Source organism: Acanthisitta chloris, unplaced genomic scaffold (assembly GCF_000695815.1).
Source record: "Acanthisitta chloris isolate BGI_N310 unplaced genomic scaffold, ASM69581v1 scaffold1563, whole genome shotgun sequence".
NCBI lineage: Eukaryota > Metazoa > Chordata > Aves > Passeriformes > Acanthisittidae > Acanthisitta > Acanthisitta chloris.
The window spans coordinates 12,525-24,878 of NW_008664127.1; the positions used below are offsets into that span (position 1 = coordinate 12,525).

Sequence of the window (12,354 nt, forward strand, 5' to 3'; positions counted from 1 at the left end):
TGCAGCCAGTTTTCCTCCACTAACAAGAAGAGTTTGTTGGTTTATAGCCTTTTGGGGGAGCAGCTGTGAGCCCTGAGCATAATGGGCTATGGGTAAGACTGGTTGGTGCAGCCTGATGATGGGGCATATGCCTCTGGGAGAGCATGTGGGGCTTTTTAGCCACTTAACCAGCCTGAAACAGTCAATCCCCATTGGCTGCCTCTTAATTGGAGTTAGGCAGGAAAGTCATTAATGAGAAAGAAAGGGTTAGTTGGCTTTGCTTTCTCTACCTGGCAGGAGCTATGGGGAACACAGTGAGTGTCCCAGAGGAAGCTGAAGATGACAATACCTGTACAGTGAAGAGCTATCAGGTAAGGAAGAGCTCCTCATTCTCATTTTCCATGGCTACTGCCAGTACAACATTCAACCCCCTGATGTGTGAGTCCTAAAAACTGTGTGATTTGCTGTTTCAGGTTCTCTCTGACTCTCCTGACAGTATTACAAATGGATCTGCTGTATTTGCTCAGCCTCATTCCCCAGCAGTGAATGGTGAAGGTATGTACTGGGAAAGGAGGAGTGTTTGCTCTTCTTTTGCCATGAGACACAGGTTTATACTGGAGGAACAATAAATACTGATGCATAGTTTTAAATTAGAATATGAGCCCATGGTTCAGCTCTTAACCTGTGAATCAGTACCTGTGGGTTTACAGAACCTTGGAATTTTAAAGATAATAAAGAGCAAGATAAGAAAATATTTCCCAAGTCCTCTGGAAGCTGTTTAATAGCTCTAGGAATTTGGCTCTGCATCTGGTCCATGAAAAGTGGGTTTAGAGTAAAGGGTTTGCTTAGCATGAAGTGTCCTAGGGCAGGAGTGTTTTGGGGCTGGTCCCTTCCAAAGTGCTGCAAAACCTTCAGGGTTTGGCATAAACTACCTCTGCTTGGGCTCTGGTGGAACTCATGTCTCCCACAAGCCTTGGAGGAATTGTTGCTGCAAGGAGCCCAAATTTAGGCTCTTGTAAGGGTCATAGAGCCTCATAATGCCTAATGGAAGACAGCCAGAACTGCAAGTTGTCTATATTGTCAATAATTTTACATTACAACCTGTACATACACAGGGAGAGCAATCATTTACATAGGGCTTCCACAAAAAATTTACAGCTATGTTTAAGCCACTGGGAAATGAGTAAAGAGACAGGAAAATTGTACTAACACATGCAAAAAAAACCATTGAGACTTAAAAAAAAAAAGGGTTAATATATTTGCAGATGTCTTTTAATAAAAGAAGAACAACAGCTTCTGAAGAACTATGTCAAAGACAAGAGATCTCTGCTTTGCATTACACAGAGCACCAATGCAGCAAGAGGGTGAAATGGGAACAATTTCATGTGCATTTGGGGGTTAATTACACACAGATGGAAACAATGACCTGCTCATAAAAATAATTACAAAGTAATTAGAAAGATTACAAAGGAAAAAAAAAACCTTGAGTGAAGATGCAATTCCTTTGTCCCAGAGGATAAATTGCATTCAGGGTATTCTGCTAGTAGAATCTAAGAGAAATAGTGTATTGACACAGCTCTGTGGGTCTGTAAGGGCTGAAACACAAAGCACTTGAGGCACTTTTTTACACACACATATATATATATATGTGTGTGTATATAGATATAAAATTGGTTGGAATGATATGATCTTTAAGGTCCCTTCCAACCCAAACCAGACTGTGATTCTGTAACGTTGCACTAACCATTACTCTTCTCTGTGCAGTTTTTCTTCAGGAAAAAATTTTTGGTCTAATCTAGCAAATTTCAGAAGAAATGTCTTTGAGTGTGTTCTTACAGAAGGACTTGGAGCAGCCATGGGATTGCCTGTTTAGCATATCCTGATGAAGTGAAAGGAAAAGCAAGACACATCTTGTGTGCTGTGACTGTCTTGTTCAACACTTGAAAGGAAAGTGCCTGTGCAGGAATGGCATGAAATGCAGTTTCTCAGCAGTGCTGTAAATTGTGCATTGATTTTCCTTTCAGAGCAGCTTTTAATCTCATTCAGAGAGAGAGCAGCTTTGATCTACTCACAGACCTGGCCTAGAATTTAGGAGGTTTTGCTTCTATTCCTAATCTGCCTCTGGATTGAGGGATAATTTCTGCAAAGAATGGCACTTCTGTGTCTCTTTAAAAGCAAAAAGAGGCACTTTTCATCCAAACATTGGAGCTTCCAAGCCTTTCTCCTTCAGTTTGCTGTGCCTGTGGCATGCATCAAACTCCTCTGAGCAGAAGCTCCACAGTGCTGGCTCCTTGCTGCTGGTGGGATCTGCTTTGCCTGTGTCTGAGCAGACTTTGCCTGACACAGCCTGAGCTGTTCTGACACAAGAGGCACTGCAGAGCTCATGCCAGTGATATTTTCCAGGTCTTTCATTCCTTCCATGATAATTAGAGATAAAAGGAGCTTGATAGCTTCACGTGCTACCTCTTGTTTAGTTGGTTTTCTTAATGATGAGCTGCAGTTCCTATTTTTATACAGAAGACAGTTTTCTTGTGTTTCATTTGTTATCTGGTACAAAAAGCAGAAGTTCAGCATCTATTACAATAATTTTCCAATGGATATTGTTTCTCCTTTCTTTGGCTGGGGAAGGGTTTGCTTTATGTTTCCTTCCCAAGTTTCCAAGTATAATTAGAAGTCAGTGCTTCGAGTTTTTTTCATGCAGTACTACAGGAGGCTTAGGAAACTCTCACTGATCCTCAGTGGCCCCAGCTGAGTAGCTGAATAGGTGGTTGAGTAGCTGGTGATTTGTACCTCTGCTTTGCGTGTCAGTACATTGAAATAGGTGCTCATGAAATATTGCAGAAGGATATTGCTGGCCAAGGATTCTTGCCAGTGGAGTTATTGCCTTACATGAATAGTAGCAGAGAGAATCCAGGGAAAGAAATTGTTTCAGTGTGCACACAAAGTGCAGTGCCCTTTACCTGGCCAGAACAGGCTGTACTGAAGCATTTTGGCTGCTCTGCCTATGCTGAAAACACAATGGGAAAGCAAATGGCACATTAGAAATGTTAAAGCAGAGGAGCAAGGAGCCAGGCCCTGGCAGCTGTGAGGTGCTGCCCACAGCTGTGACTTCTGCCACTGCAGCCCTGACTCTGTCAGATGTTGCTCCCACTGCTGGCAAGATTTTTGGCCCAGTCCCTTGGGGCTTACACTGCCTCTAGCTCTGGGTCACCTGCACAGGGAGGACATGGAGCTGTTGGAGTGAGTGCAGAGGAGGCACTAAGGGGATGAGAAGGATGGAGCAGCTCTGCTGGGAGGAAAGGCTGAGAGGGTTGGGGTTGTTCAGCCTGGAGAAGAGAAACTTTGAGGTGACCTAGTTGTGGCCTTCCAGTGCCTGAAGGAACCAACAAGAAAGATGGAGAGAAACTATTGACAAGGGCCTGGAGGGACAGGACAAGAGGGAATGGCTTCACACTGAGAGAGGGTTAGATTGGACATTGGGAAGGAATTCTTCCCTGTGAGGGTGGTGAGACACTGGCACAGGTTGCCCAGAGAAGCTGTGGCTGCTCCATCCCTGGGAGTGTTCCAGGCCAGGTTGGATGGAGCTCTGAGCAACCTGAGCTGGTGGAAGGTGTCCTTGCCCATGGCAGGGGGTAGAATGAGATGATTTCAAGGTCTCTCCCAACCCAAACCATTCTGGGATTCTTGGGTTTATGGAAGCTCCACCACAGCTCATCAGGAACCACCTGAGCTGTGAAACAGTTCCAGCAGGGACTCTTGGTCCCTGAGTTAAGGCTGTAGGGAAGGGGATGTCATGGCTGGATGCTGGAGCTCTGTTCTCCTGGATTTGCCCATGGATGTGACCAGAGTTCCTGGGCACTGCCACAGGAGGACAGTGATGAATGTTCACAGACATGTTATGCAGTACCTGTTGGTGCTTGTGTGTTGTCATGCAAAATCCCTGGGGGAGGTGGAAAGTTGGGGGAATTTTGGTGTGAAATGCTAAGGGGAAGCTTTAAAAGCACTGAACTAAAAATGTTCTGCTTGCCTAGTCTGAAAAAGGAATGTAACAAATCAAGCTGAATCCATACAGTGGAAGACAGGAGTTTGTCAGGCTTTGTTGGTATCTGGGGGTTTATTTCTCTGGAAGCAAAATGTGAAAGGCACAATATTGACTAGACTATTACAATTGCAATTTGAAATAATTGCAATTTGACATTGAAACTGACAATTTTCACGTTCTCATTTAGCAAGTCAATTTGAGGCTGTCAGTTTTTCACAGTTATAATTAAGTAGATCTAAATTCATCCCTGAAATCTGTGGTGATGATTGACAGGGAAATCAGATCTATGTTCTAGATGAAGAAGGGAAGAGATGCTCAGGCTGAGAAGGAGCTGTGAAGTTTACCTCTCTTTGTTTACTGAGGTTTCACATCACATCAGCTGTGATTTGGTCTCACAGCCACAAAACAGATACAAGAAAGATGGTTTTTCTTTTGTCTCTTGTGTCTTTTGTCTCCTGTAAAGCAGGAGCTGCCTCCTGTCTGCATCCCCAGGCCTAGGGATTTCCACCTCAGCTGTGTTATCAAAGAGCCATTGTAATATAAAATCATAAAATACACTTGTAAGCTGAAAGGTTTTTGACATCTAAGTGTGTTGGCCACGTGTGTACACAAGGGGGAATGATTTGTGAGACTTTTGGTGGGGGAAATAGGATTCAGAGACATCCTGTTTGTGGGTAAAAAGAGTAAGGATAAGCAGCCTGGCTCGGATGGGATTTATAGGTATTCAAACCAGGCTTAAAATAACCGACAGGCAATAGAGAAGAGCAAGTAGAGACTGCAGTGTGGAGAGTGGGCAGCAAAGCAAGAAACAGTGCTGGAAAAATGAATGAACTGAGTTATGACTGCAGAGCTCCGTGGGGAGTTTGGGGAGCCAGGAAAACAGGCTCAGTCCTGGTGGTTTCCATTCTTCTTTCCTCTTTAGCTTCAACAGAGGAAAGTGTAATATATTAGAATCATAGAATCATAGAATTTTAGGGGTTGGAATGGACTTCAGAGATCACCCAGCCCCAAATTCCTGCCCTAGGCAGGGACACCTCCCACCACAGCAGGTTGCTCAAGGCTTCATCCAACCTGGAATGAAACACTGCCAGGGCTGGGGCAGCCACAGCCTCCCTGGGTATTATTATATATTAATACATAACTGTCTCAAGTCTTACTGATTGATTATTTTTTGCCATATCACTAGTTTTAACTTGTAGGTAATATCCACTGGACTAAGAGGTCAAAAACTGGGATGTTACCTGACTTTGGCAGCTGTGAGGAGGTTGTGGAGAACCCTTTACCTCCTTAAGTTTGATATCCCCTTTCTTGTATGAACTCTCGAATTGTGATGCTTTTCTGACTTCAATGAGGAGTAGCAGGAAGGAAAATCATCTCTCAGATCTCATGGCTGAGCAGCAGCTCCTCTTTAGCCAGGAAGGTAGTGAAGTGCCCACACGAGCTGCCCTCGGTGTATCCCACACCTCTAGTTTCTTAAAGCCCAAGATTGCCACGATTAATTGTCCAAGCAGCACAACTCCTTGGCTGTGCTAACGACTGTGTTATGCTTGTGTTGGCAGTGGCTGCAAAGGACAGTGTTGCAGGGGATAATGTGGCCGTTTCTTCGCCGAGGACAATGGCACAGAGTGCTGTTCCTGAGCCGGGTGGGCACAGCCTTGGGAGCTCTGCCAGGACAGCTCTGCCATCTGCTAAGCCCAGCTCTGTATTCTCATTCCCCTGGGCTGTACCAGGGCGTACTGAAGCTCCAGCTACGGATTCATCCGTTGGAGCAGCGAGGCTTGATGTCAGCTCGGCGGTGCCCAGCGCGAACAAAGCCCCGAGTGAGAGCACAGAGATTCCCTCGGCAGCTGGCAGGGAGGAAGGGGCACATAAAACCCTGAGCCAGCTTCAAGACATCGATCTCACGGCCTCAGAGACACCTGAGGGAGAGGATGTGGCTTCCTCCAAGCCGAAACAAGTGACCTTCTTTGATAGGATCTTCAAACTGGAGAAGGGAAAGGAAAGGAGTAAAGCACCAAGTGAGCCCCAGGAGGAAAAGCAGGAGTTGGACGTTCCTGACAGGAGCATCGAGGCGAGAGGAGCTGCAGGAGCACAGAGCACATCCAACAGTGTCCCAAAGGGCAAGGCAAGTACTTGAATAAAATATCCATTTCACTAATGAAACCTCTTGGCAGTGTGAATAGAACAGGACAACTCGATGTTGTGGTGTTGTGTTGTGAACCAGTGATGCTCTTAAAACGACCACAGGTAACATCACCCTGTGGGGGTGGCTGGAGAGAGGTGTGGCAGAGGAACCTGTGGCTGAGTGGTGAAGCTCTGTCTCGTGGCTAAATGCTGGCACTGGCCTCGGGTTTGAATTGATTGGTAATTCTCTAAAAGCTTTGGGCGAGACAGCTAAGCTCATGTTCCACTTGCCAGGGTGAACAGCTGCAAGGGGAAAGCAAGAACACCTGAAACTCAAATTTTCTTGTGCTTGGAGCTGGAGATTGGATGGTTTTCTAGAAGGTCTTTGGCATGGTTTGTGCCATCCTTAAAATAGTCCCACTTGTTGAGCAACAGCTGCTTGTTGCATGCCCTACATGTTAGAATGAGCAATTTCATGCAGTAGCAAGTTTTGCACCCCTGGGTAGTGTGATATTTTTAGGCAGGGAAATGTGGTCTGTTAGAACTGACTTTACAGGATGAGAATGTGATGTAAGAAACTAGGTATCTTAGCTGAGTGAACACACTAGTCATAGGAGCTGAAAACAGATAGGAGTTTAGATTTTACACTTCCTGCAAAGTTTGATGTCAGCAAATATACCAAAGGATTAATCTTCAGCTAATTAACTGCAGAAAAAGTCCATCCCCTGCATGGGGATTAGTGGCATAACTCTCATGAGTTCTGCTGGAGAGATGGAATACACCAATTGATCTAGTTCAAATTCTGTCCAATGTGTGGAACAGGAGGGAGAGACTTAGCTGTGTGACCCTCTCACCAGAACCTGTATGTGATATAATATGTGAATATAAGCCACTTTAATAACTGCTTAATTGGCCTAGTTCAGGCTTACAGATAAAATTGCTGTGTGGTCACTAATGCTTTGAGTAGTGTTGAGTACAGCTCCCAAGGTGCTCACTGCTTGCACTGATGACATTGCAGGTTGTCCCCAAAATTCCCTTTGAATTTTTTTTTCTTCTACCTTGTCTTCTCATAGATCTCTTCAAATTTGAGGGTCACATCTCTTGTAGGAGCTTACAAATTGTAATCACTTTCTGAAGCTTCATTTGTAAGACAAAACAGTTTGATTTTTGACCACTGTCCTTCAGAATTGGCCCCATCACTAGTATTTCAGATAGCTACAGATGCACATTTAAAGAATCCATAGAAGAATACAAATTCATTCAGTACCTACACAGCCCAGGGTGGATAATTCACAATGAATCATCTATTCAGTGCCCACTGGCACTGCTGTGTGTAGCCTATGAGAATGAAGCTTTTCAACACTGTAAATTCCTGCAGATATTTTTGACTAACATGCTCACAAATAAGTTTTCCCTGTAGCTTGCAAGAATTGTTGCTTATAGAACCAAATGCAGAAGTCTTGTCTCCCATTTTGCTGTCATTGCTGTGGCTCTACTTTCACACTGTCAGGTGAAAGGTCACAGTTGGTGCTGCTGAAGTCATAGTGTGAAACTCTGTAATGAAAGAACAACCTGGAGTAGTTTTCACCAGAAATCAGAGTTAAACATCTACTGGGTGCAAAGAGTCATGTTGAAAGCTCAAGTCAGTGCTGTATGAGCAACCATCAGGGGACAGGACAAGATAACCTAAATCTTAGTCTGCCAGTTCAAACAGCTCCTGCAAGCACTGATTGTTGAGCTGAAGCTTCTTATATCAATAATGCCTGGACTTAATTCTTACTGCTATGGGTTTCTGCTCCAGTTGTCTTGTACCTATCCACATCCTGGACCTCCCTACAGGGTATAATGTGGCAATCCCAGGAATTCCTCAGCTGTGGGTGATGTTTGGTGTGTCTGTGAGTGTTTGCAGGGTCCCAGTCCATGTAGCAGCTCCTTTGGCACATGGGCACCTGCTTAAGGACAGCTCTGCTGGTTGTCAAAAGTGTCTATACATCTATGTGTGTGCCTAGAGCTGCCCCATGGAAATCATTGAGCACTCACAAAATCAGGGTTCAACTTGCTTGGTGCAGATAAGTGGCAGAACTGTATCACAGGGGAGTGACATTGTCACCTTCTCCTTGAATTTTTGGCCTATAATTTTGTCTTCTGTTCTTTAAATCTGGAAATTATAGGTTGGGGACAGGGAGGAGTTAAGGACCTTTTCTGAAGATAAATGTATCAACTAAACACTCTGATATTTGGCCAAATTGAAACTCCAATTCTCAAACAAAGGCTGTGGCTCTGCCTTGCAGCACAGTTGCCTTCTGTTCCCTTGAAGTTCCTAGTTCTCATGTAGGATGGGAGAATGACCAAGTCTAATTTAATTACTGTTACTGCAGTAACTACAAACAGTTACCAAATAATCATACTAAAAATCCAGATCTTGCTGCCAGCAGTCCCTTTTTTTTTTTTTTTTTTTGTTTGGTGGATTATGACTTGTAGTATCTGTAAAAGCTAAAAGCAAAGCAAAGTTTCCCTGAATTGAGTGCCAAGACAAAACAAACAGCATTGCTGGTAAGTCAGAGAGAGGCTCCACAGTTGTAGCTTAAAGAGCTGTACAAACATTCTGTGTTTGGTGAACCACTCTTTATTTTTGTGGTCTACAAAACTACATTCAGAACACAGCATAATTAAAACAAGGGCAGAATTCATGAATTCATGAGGCATTTACTATGTAAGCCAAAGAAAAGATAAATTATATGCCTGAAATGTTTCACTGAGCCATGATTCATGCAAACAAAAGTGCTGGCAGGAATACATTCTTTTGATATGCTTTTTTTTTTCCTAATGACTGAACTGAAACTACAGTATAAGTATTTAAGGTGTTTATTACCCCCCAAATTTAGCTTCTCAAAGAAGTGAATTGAACATTTACATAGTATCTGTGAACTTTTTATACTGACCTTCTGTTATTCCTACTCTCTCATTATTTGCCCCTGGGGGGTTGCACAAGGAGCTGCAACAGAGGCTTTTGTGGGGATTTGGGGGCTCTGAAAACGTGACCATGTAGGACTGTGCATTATCTCTGCCTGATTTATGTGCTGATGGCCTGAGTCTGTGCTCCTTCCTGCAGCAGAATTCCCATGGAAGCACAAGGTGGATCACAGCATCTCTCAAAGCCCAGGCTGGAGCTGTATCTCAGTAGCTAGTGGGAATCCCAGAGTTAAGGCTCCTTGTGCTCTGGTGGGTCATTATGGGGTACATTTGTGCCCTGAAGTTGGAGTTGAGGGACTTTTTTTGATGGCTCCAAGTCTCAAGCTCTGCAGTGCCTTTCTGCAGGATGAAGTGTGGCTTTGCCAGGGAGACACCCTGGGACAGGCAGAGCTGCCAGCAGTGATACCTGTCACCTCTGCAGTTGTCCCAGGTGGTATCTGCTGCTGAAAGCAGTTGTGTGTAGCCAAGATTCTTTCCTCCTAGAGTGCAGCCCAGCACCAGGTCTTGGCCTTGTGTCTGTAACAAACCCAAATCTAATTTGTTTGTTTCTCTTGATAGCATCAAGTAGTGAAGAGTTCAGCATCAAATACTTCAGCTACAAAGCTGTTTTTGTTTAGCAACATATCTTCTGCCTCCTGCTGCTTTGGTCTCTTGCCTCATGCCCCTGTTGCCCCTTTGACCTCTGAAACAGGGCCAGCACTTTCCACAGCCCCAGAGTCTTCAGAAGGCATCCCTGGCCCAGGGACTGGTGTGGCCACGCATGTTCTGCATGGGACATATTGTTCTTGGAGCCACTCTGGCCTGGAACTGGCAGCTGGACAAAGTGGTGTGTTAGACCCTTGTAAGAAACTTCTGAATAGCCTGTTGAGGCACTCAGCTACTGTGCTGTGTTCTTCCTGGGTAAACTTGGGAAAGGGTGGGTGGAGAGTTAGACAGAAATCTGTTCTTGCATTTAAAACCTTGTGTGCTTTAACTCCTGCAATGCTGTGTGGAGACTGCCCATTCCAATCTCAGCTTTCCCCATACCCAATTAGCTCTCTGAAAATTATAAGCATTTTTGCTTCTTCAGTCAACTCCTTCCACTAGTAAACTAGAGAGATCTAAGTCCTCTGCAAATGTCATCCAAATATTGTGGGATTTTTTTTTTTTTTAATCACCCAGTCCAGGGAAAGGTTCTCAAGAAGAATCTTATTTTAACTTTTCCACATAAAAAAAGGCACTGAACTATAATGGGCAGGTTAGGAAAAAAAACCCTTGGTGCCACTTAGACTTCCAGCAAGATGCTGTTTACTGGAGACACCTGGCCAGGATCATCAGGGTTATTCCTTGTCCTGATTTTTCCTCTGGAGTAATCTGGGCATCTAATTTCCTACCAACTAGTCATTCCTTCCTAATGACCAGATTCTTTCCTAGTGACCAGATGGGTCCTTGGGTACTGTTGGCTAAATAGCTGGAGGTGGTAACTTCTGCTGAAGAGTTTTGGCACTGCCATGATTGTCTGCCCAGTTTCAAATCCTTTCCAAAGTCAAGGGCACCATACCAGGCACAATCTCCTTTATTGCCAGCCCAGCCCTGCCCTTGCAGTGGAGACAGATTGATGAAGGGGAGGAGGGTGGTTGCTAACACTCAGACATTTCTAACCAGGTGTAGTACTCTTAAATATCAAAAAGGTAATGCTGACTGGGACATGAGGACTTGTCTCAAGCTTCTCCTTCCTGCACAACACTTGTGTTGACTTTACCTGTGCAGGCTCAAGGAAAAGTGGCCAAAATGGCAGAGAAATTCAGTGTGAAAGGTGCCAAACTGTCCATACCTGGTCCAAGAAGTGGGTTTTTTTAAACCAGACCCTTGTTTAGGTATCCAAACAAACAGAGTAACTTCATATTACACACTTGTGAGTGCTTGAGCACTGAAACTCTTTTTGGGCTCTGGGAACTGTGATTCCATTAAGAGAGGAAACAGCTCTGAAGGACTCTGAGTTGTTGCTTTTTTCCCCCCTCTTTGAATCTGTATCATGTTTGTGTTTACTAGATCAAAATTATTCCTGGAATGGCAGAATGGAGAGTAGCAGAATCAATTGCTGTGTGGTACAACCAGACACTGAGCTGTCCAAGGAATTGCTGTACAACCAGTACAACCAGACACTGAGCTGTCCAAGGCCAAAATCTCAGCGTTTATCCCCATTCTTTACAAGTTCAGCCTTGAAAAGACAAAAGTGATGTTTGGGATGCTGTGTGTGCCTTTACTCGTGTTTGTTGTACTTGGTAGCTGAGAACATTGTTCCCCCAACCAACAGCAACCACTGAATAGATTAGAAAAGAGGGACAACCAGTACAACCAGACACTGAGCTGTCCAAGGCCAAAATCTCAGCGTTTATCCCCATTCTTTACAAGTTCAGCCTTGAAAAGACAAAAGTGATGTTTGGGATGCTGTGTGTGCCTTTACTCGTGTTTGTTGTACTTGGTAGCTGAGAACATTGTTCCCCCAACCAACAGCAACCACTGAATAGATTAGAAAAGAGGGGAAGGAGAGGAATAAATGCTCCATTGTTCCCAAGATGTAGGCTGGAGAAGTATGGTTGGAATTAGGGTTGTGACTCTCAGCAACATAATGCAAGTCACAAAAGTTACTTTGGCATTCCACTGGACACGAAGCAGGCTGGGACTGAGGAATCTCTGCCCCCTTGTTTCAGGAGATAGATGACTGCAACCACCAGGACCTACGGCAGGACTCGGCAGGTGGCAACAGTCTCACTGCTGTGCACCCTGAGAAGGCAGAGGTAAAGCAGGACAGCCCTCAGGCCACTGCTGCAGGAGAGAACTCAGTCATGAGCTTCCTTAAAACACTGGTAAGCTTTTGCCTTTCCTTCCCATTCCTTGGCTATGCTTTTAAATCCTTCTAAATAGCCCACGTGGACACGTTGGGCTAAATGTAATGTGCCCAGTGCCATGGGCACTGGGAATGGGTGAAGTGAGAGGTGTGTGGGGACAGAGCAGCTATGATTAAATGATGCTGTAGAAACCTCCATTGATATTTGTGACCTGGAGGTATTTAGCTGTATAACTATTTTATCTCTAAAAGTTCATTTTTATTAATTGGTGTATAAGCTTGAGTAGTCTATATTTGGTCCAGGTATTTTCCATTTTAGCCATTGACTTGGAGTTGCTCTCAAGAAATGTTTCCATTATAAATTTTCTCACATGGGGGAAGCAATATTTGTTGGGGGGGGGGGGGG

At 44.4% G+C, this 12,354-nt stretch overlaps 1 protein-coding gene across 1 annotated transcript in view; it reads left to right on the forward strand.

Annotated features, from left to right (window-relative positions):
- The first annotated feature begins 281 nt into the window (after positions 1-281).
- Positions 282-12,354, forward strand: part of BCAS1 (breast carcinoma amplified sequence 1) — a 38,878-nt gene continuing 26,805 nt past the window's right edge. The window contains 4 exon segments of the mRNA XM_009071193.1: positions 282-350; positions 453-534; positions 5,752-6,146; positions 11,812-11,967. Coding sequence (XP_009069441.1) covers positions 282-350; positions 453-534; positions 5,752-6,146; positions 11,812-11,967 — 702 coding nt within the window.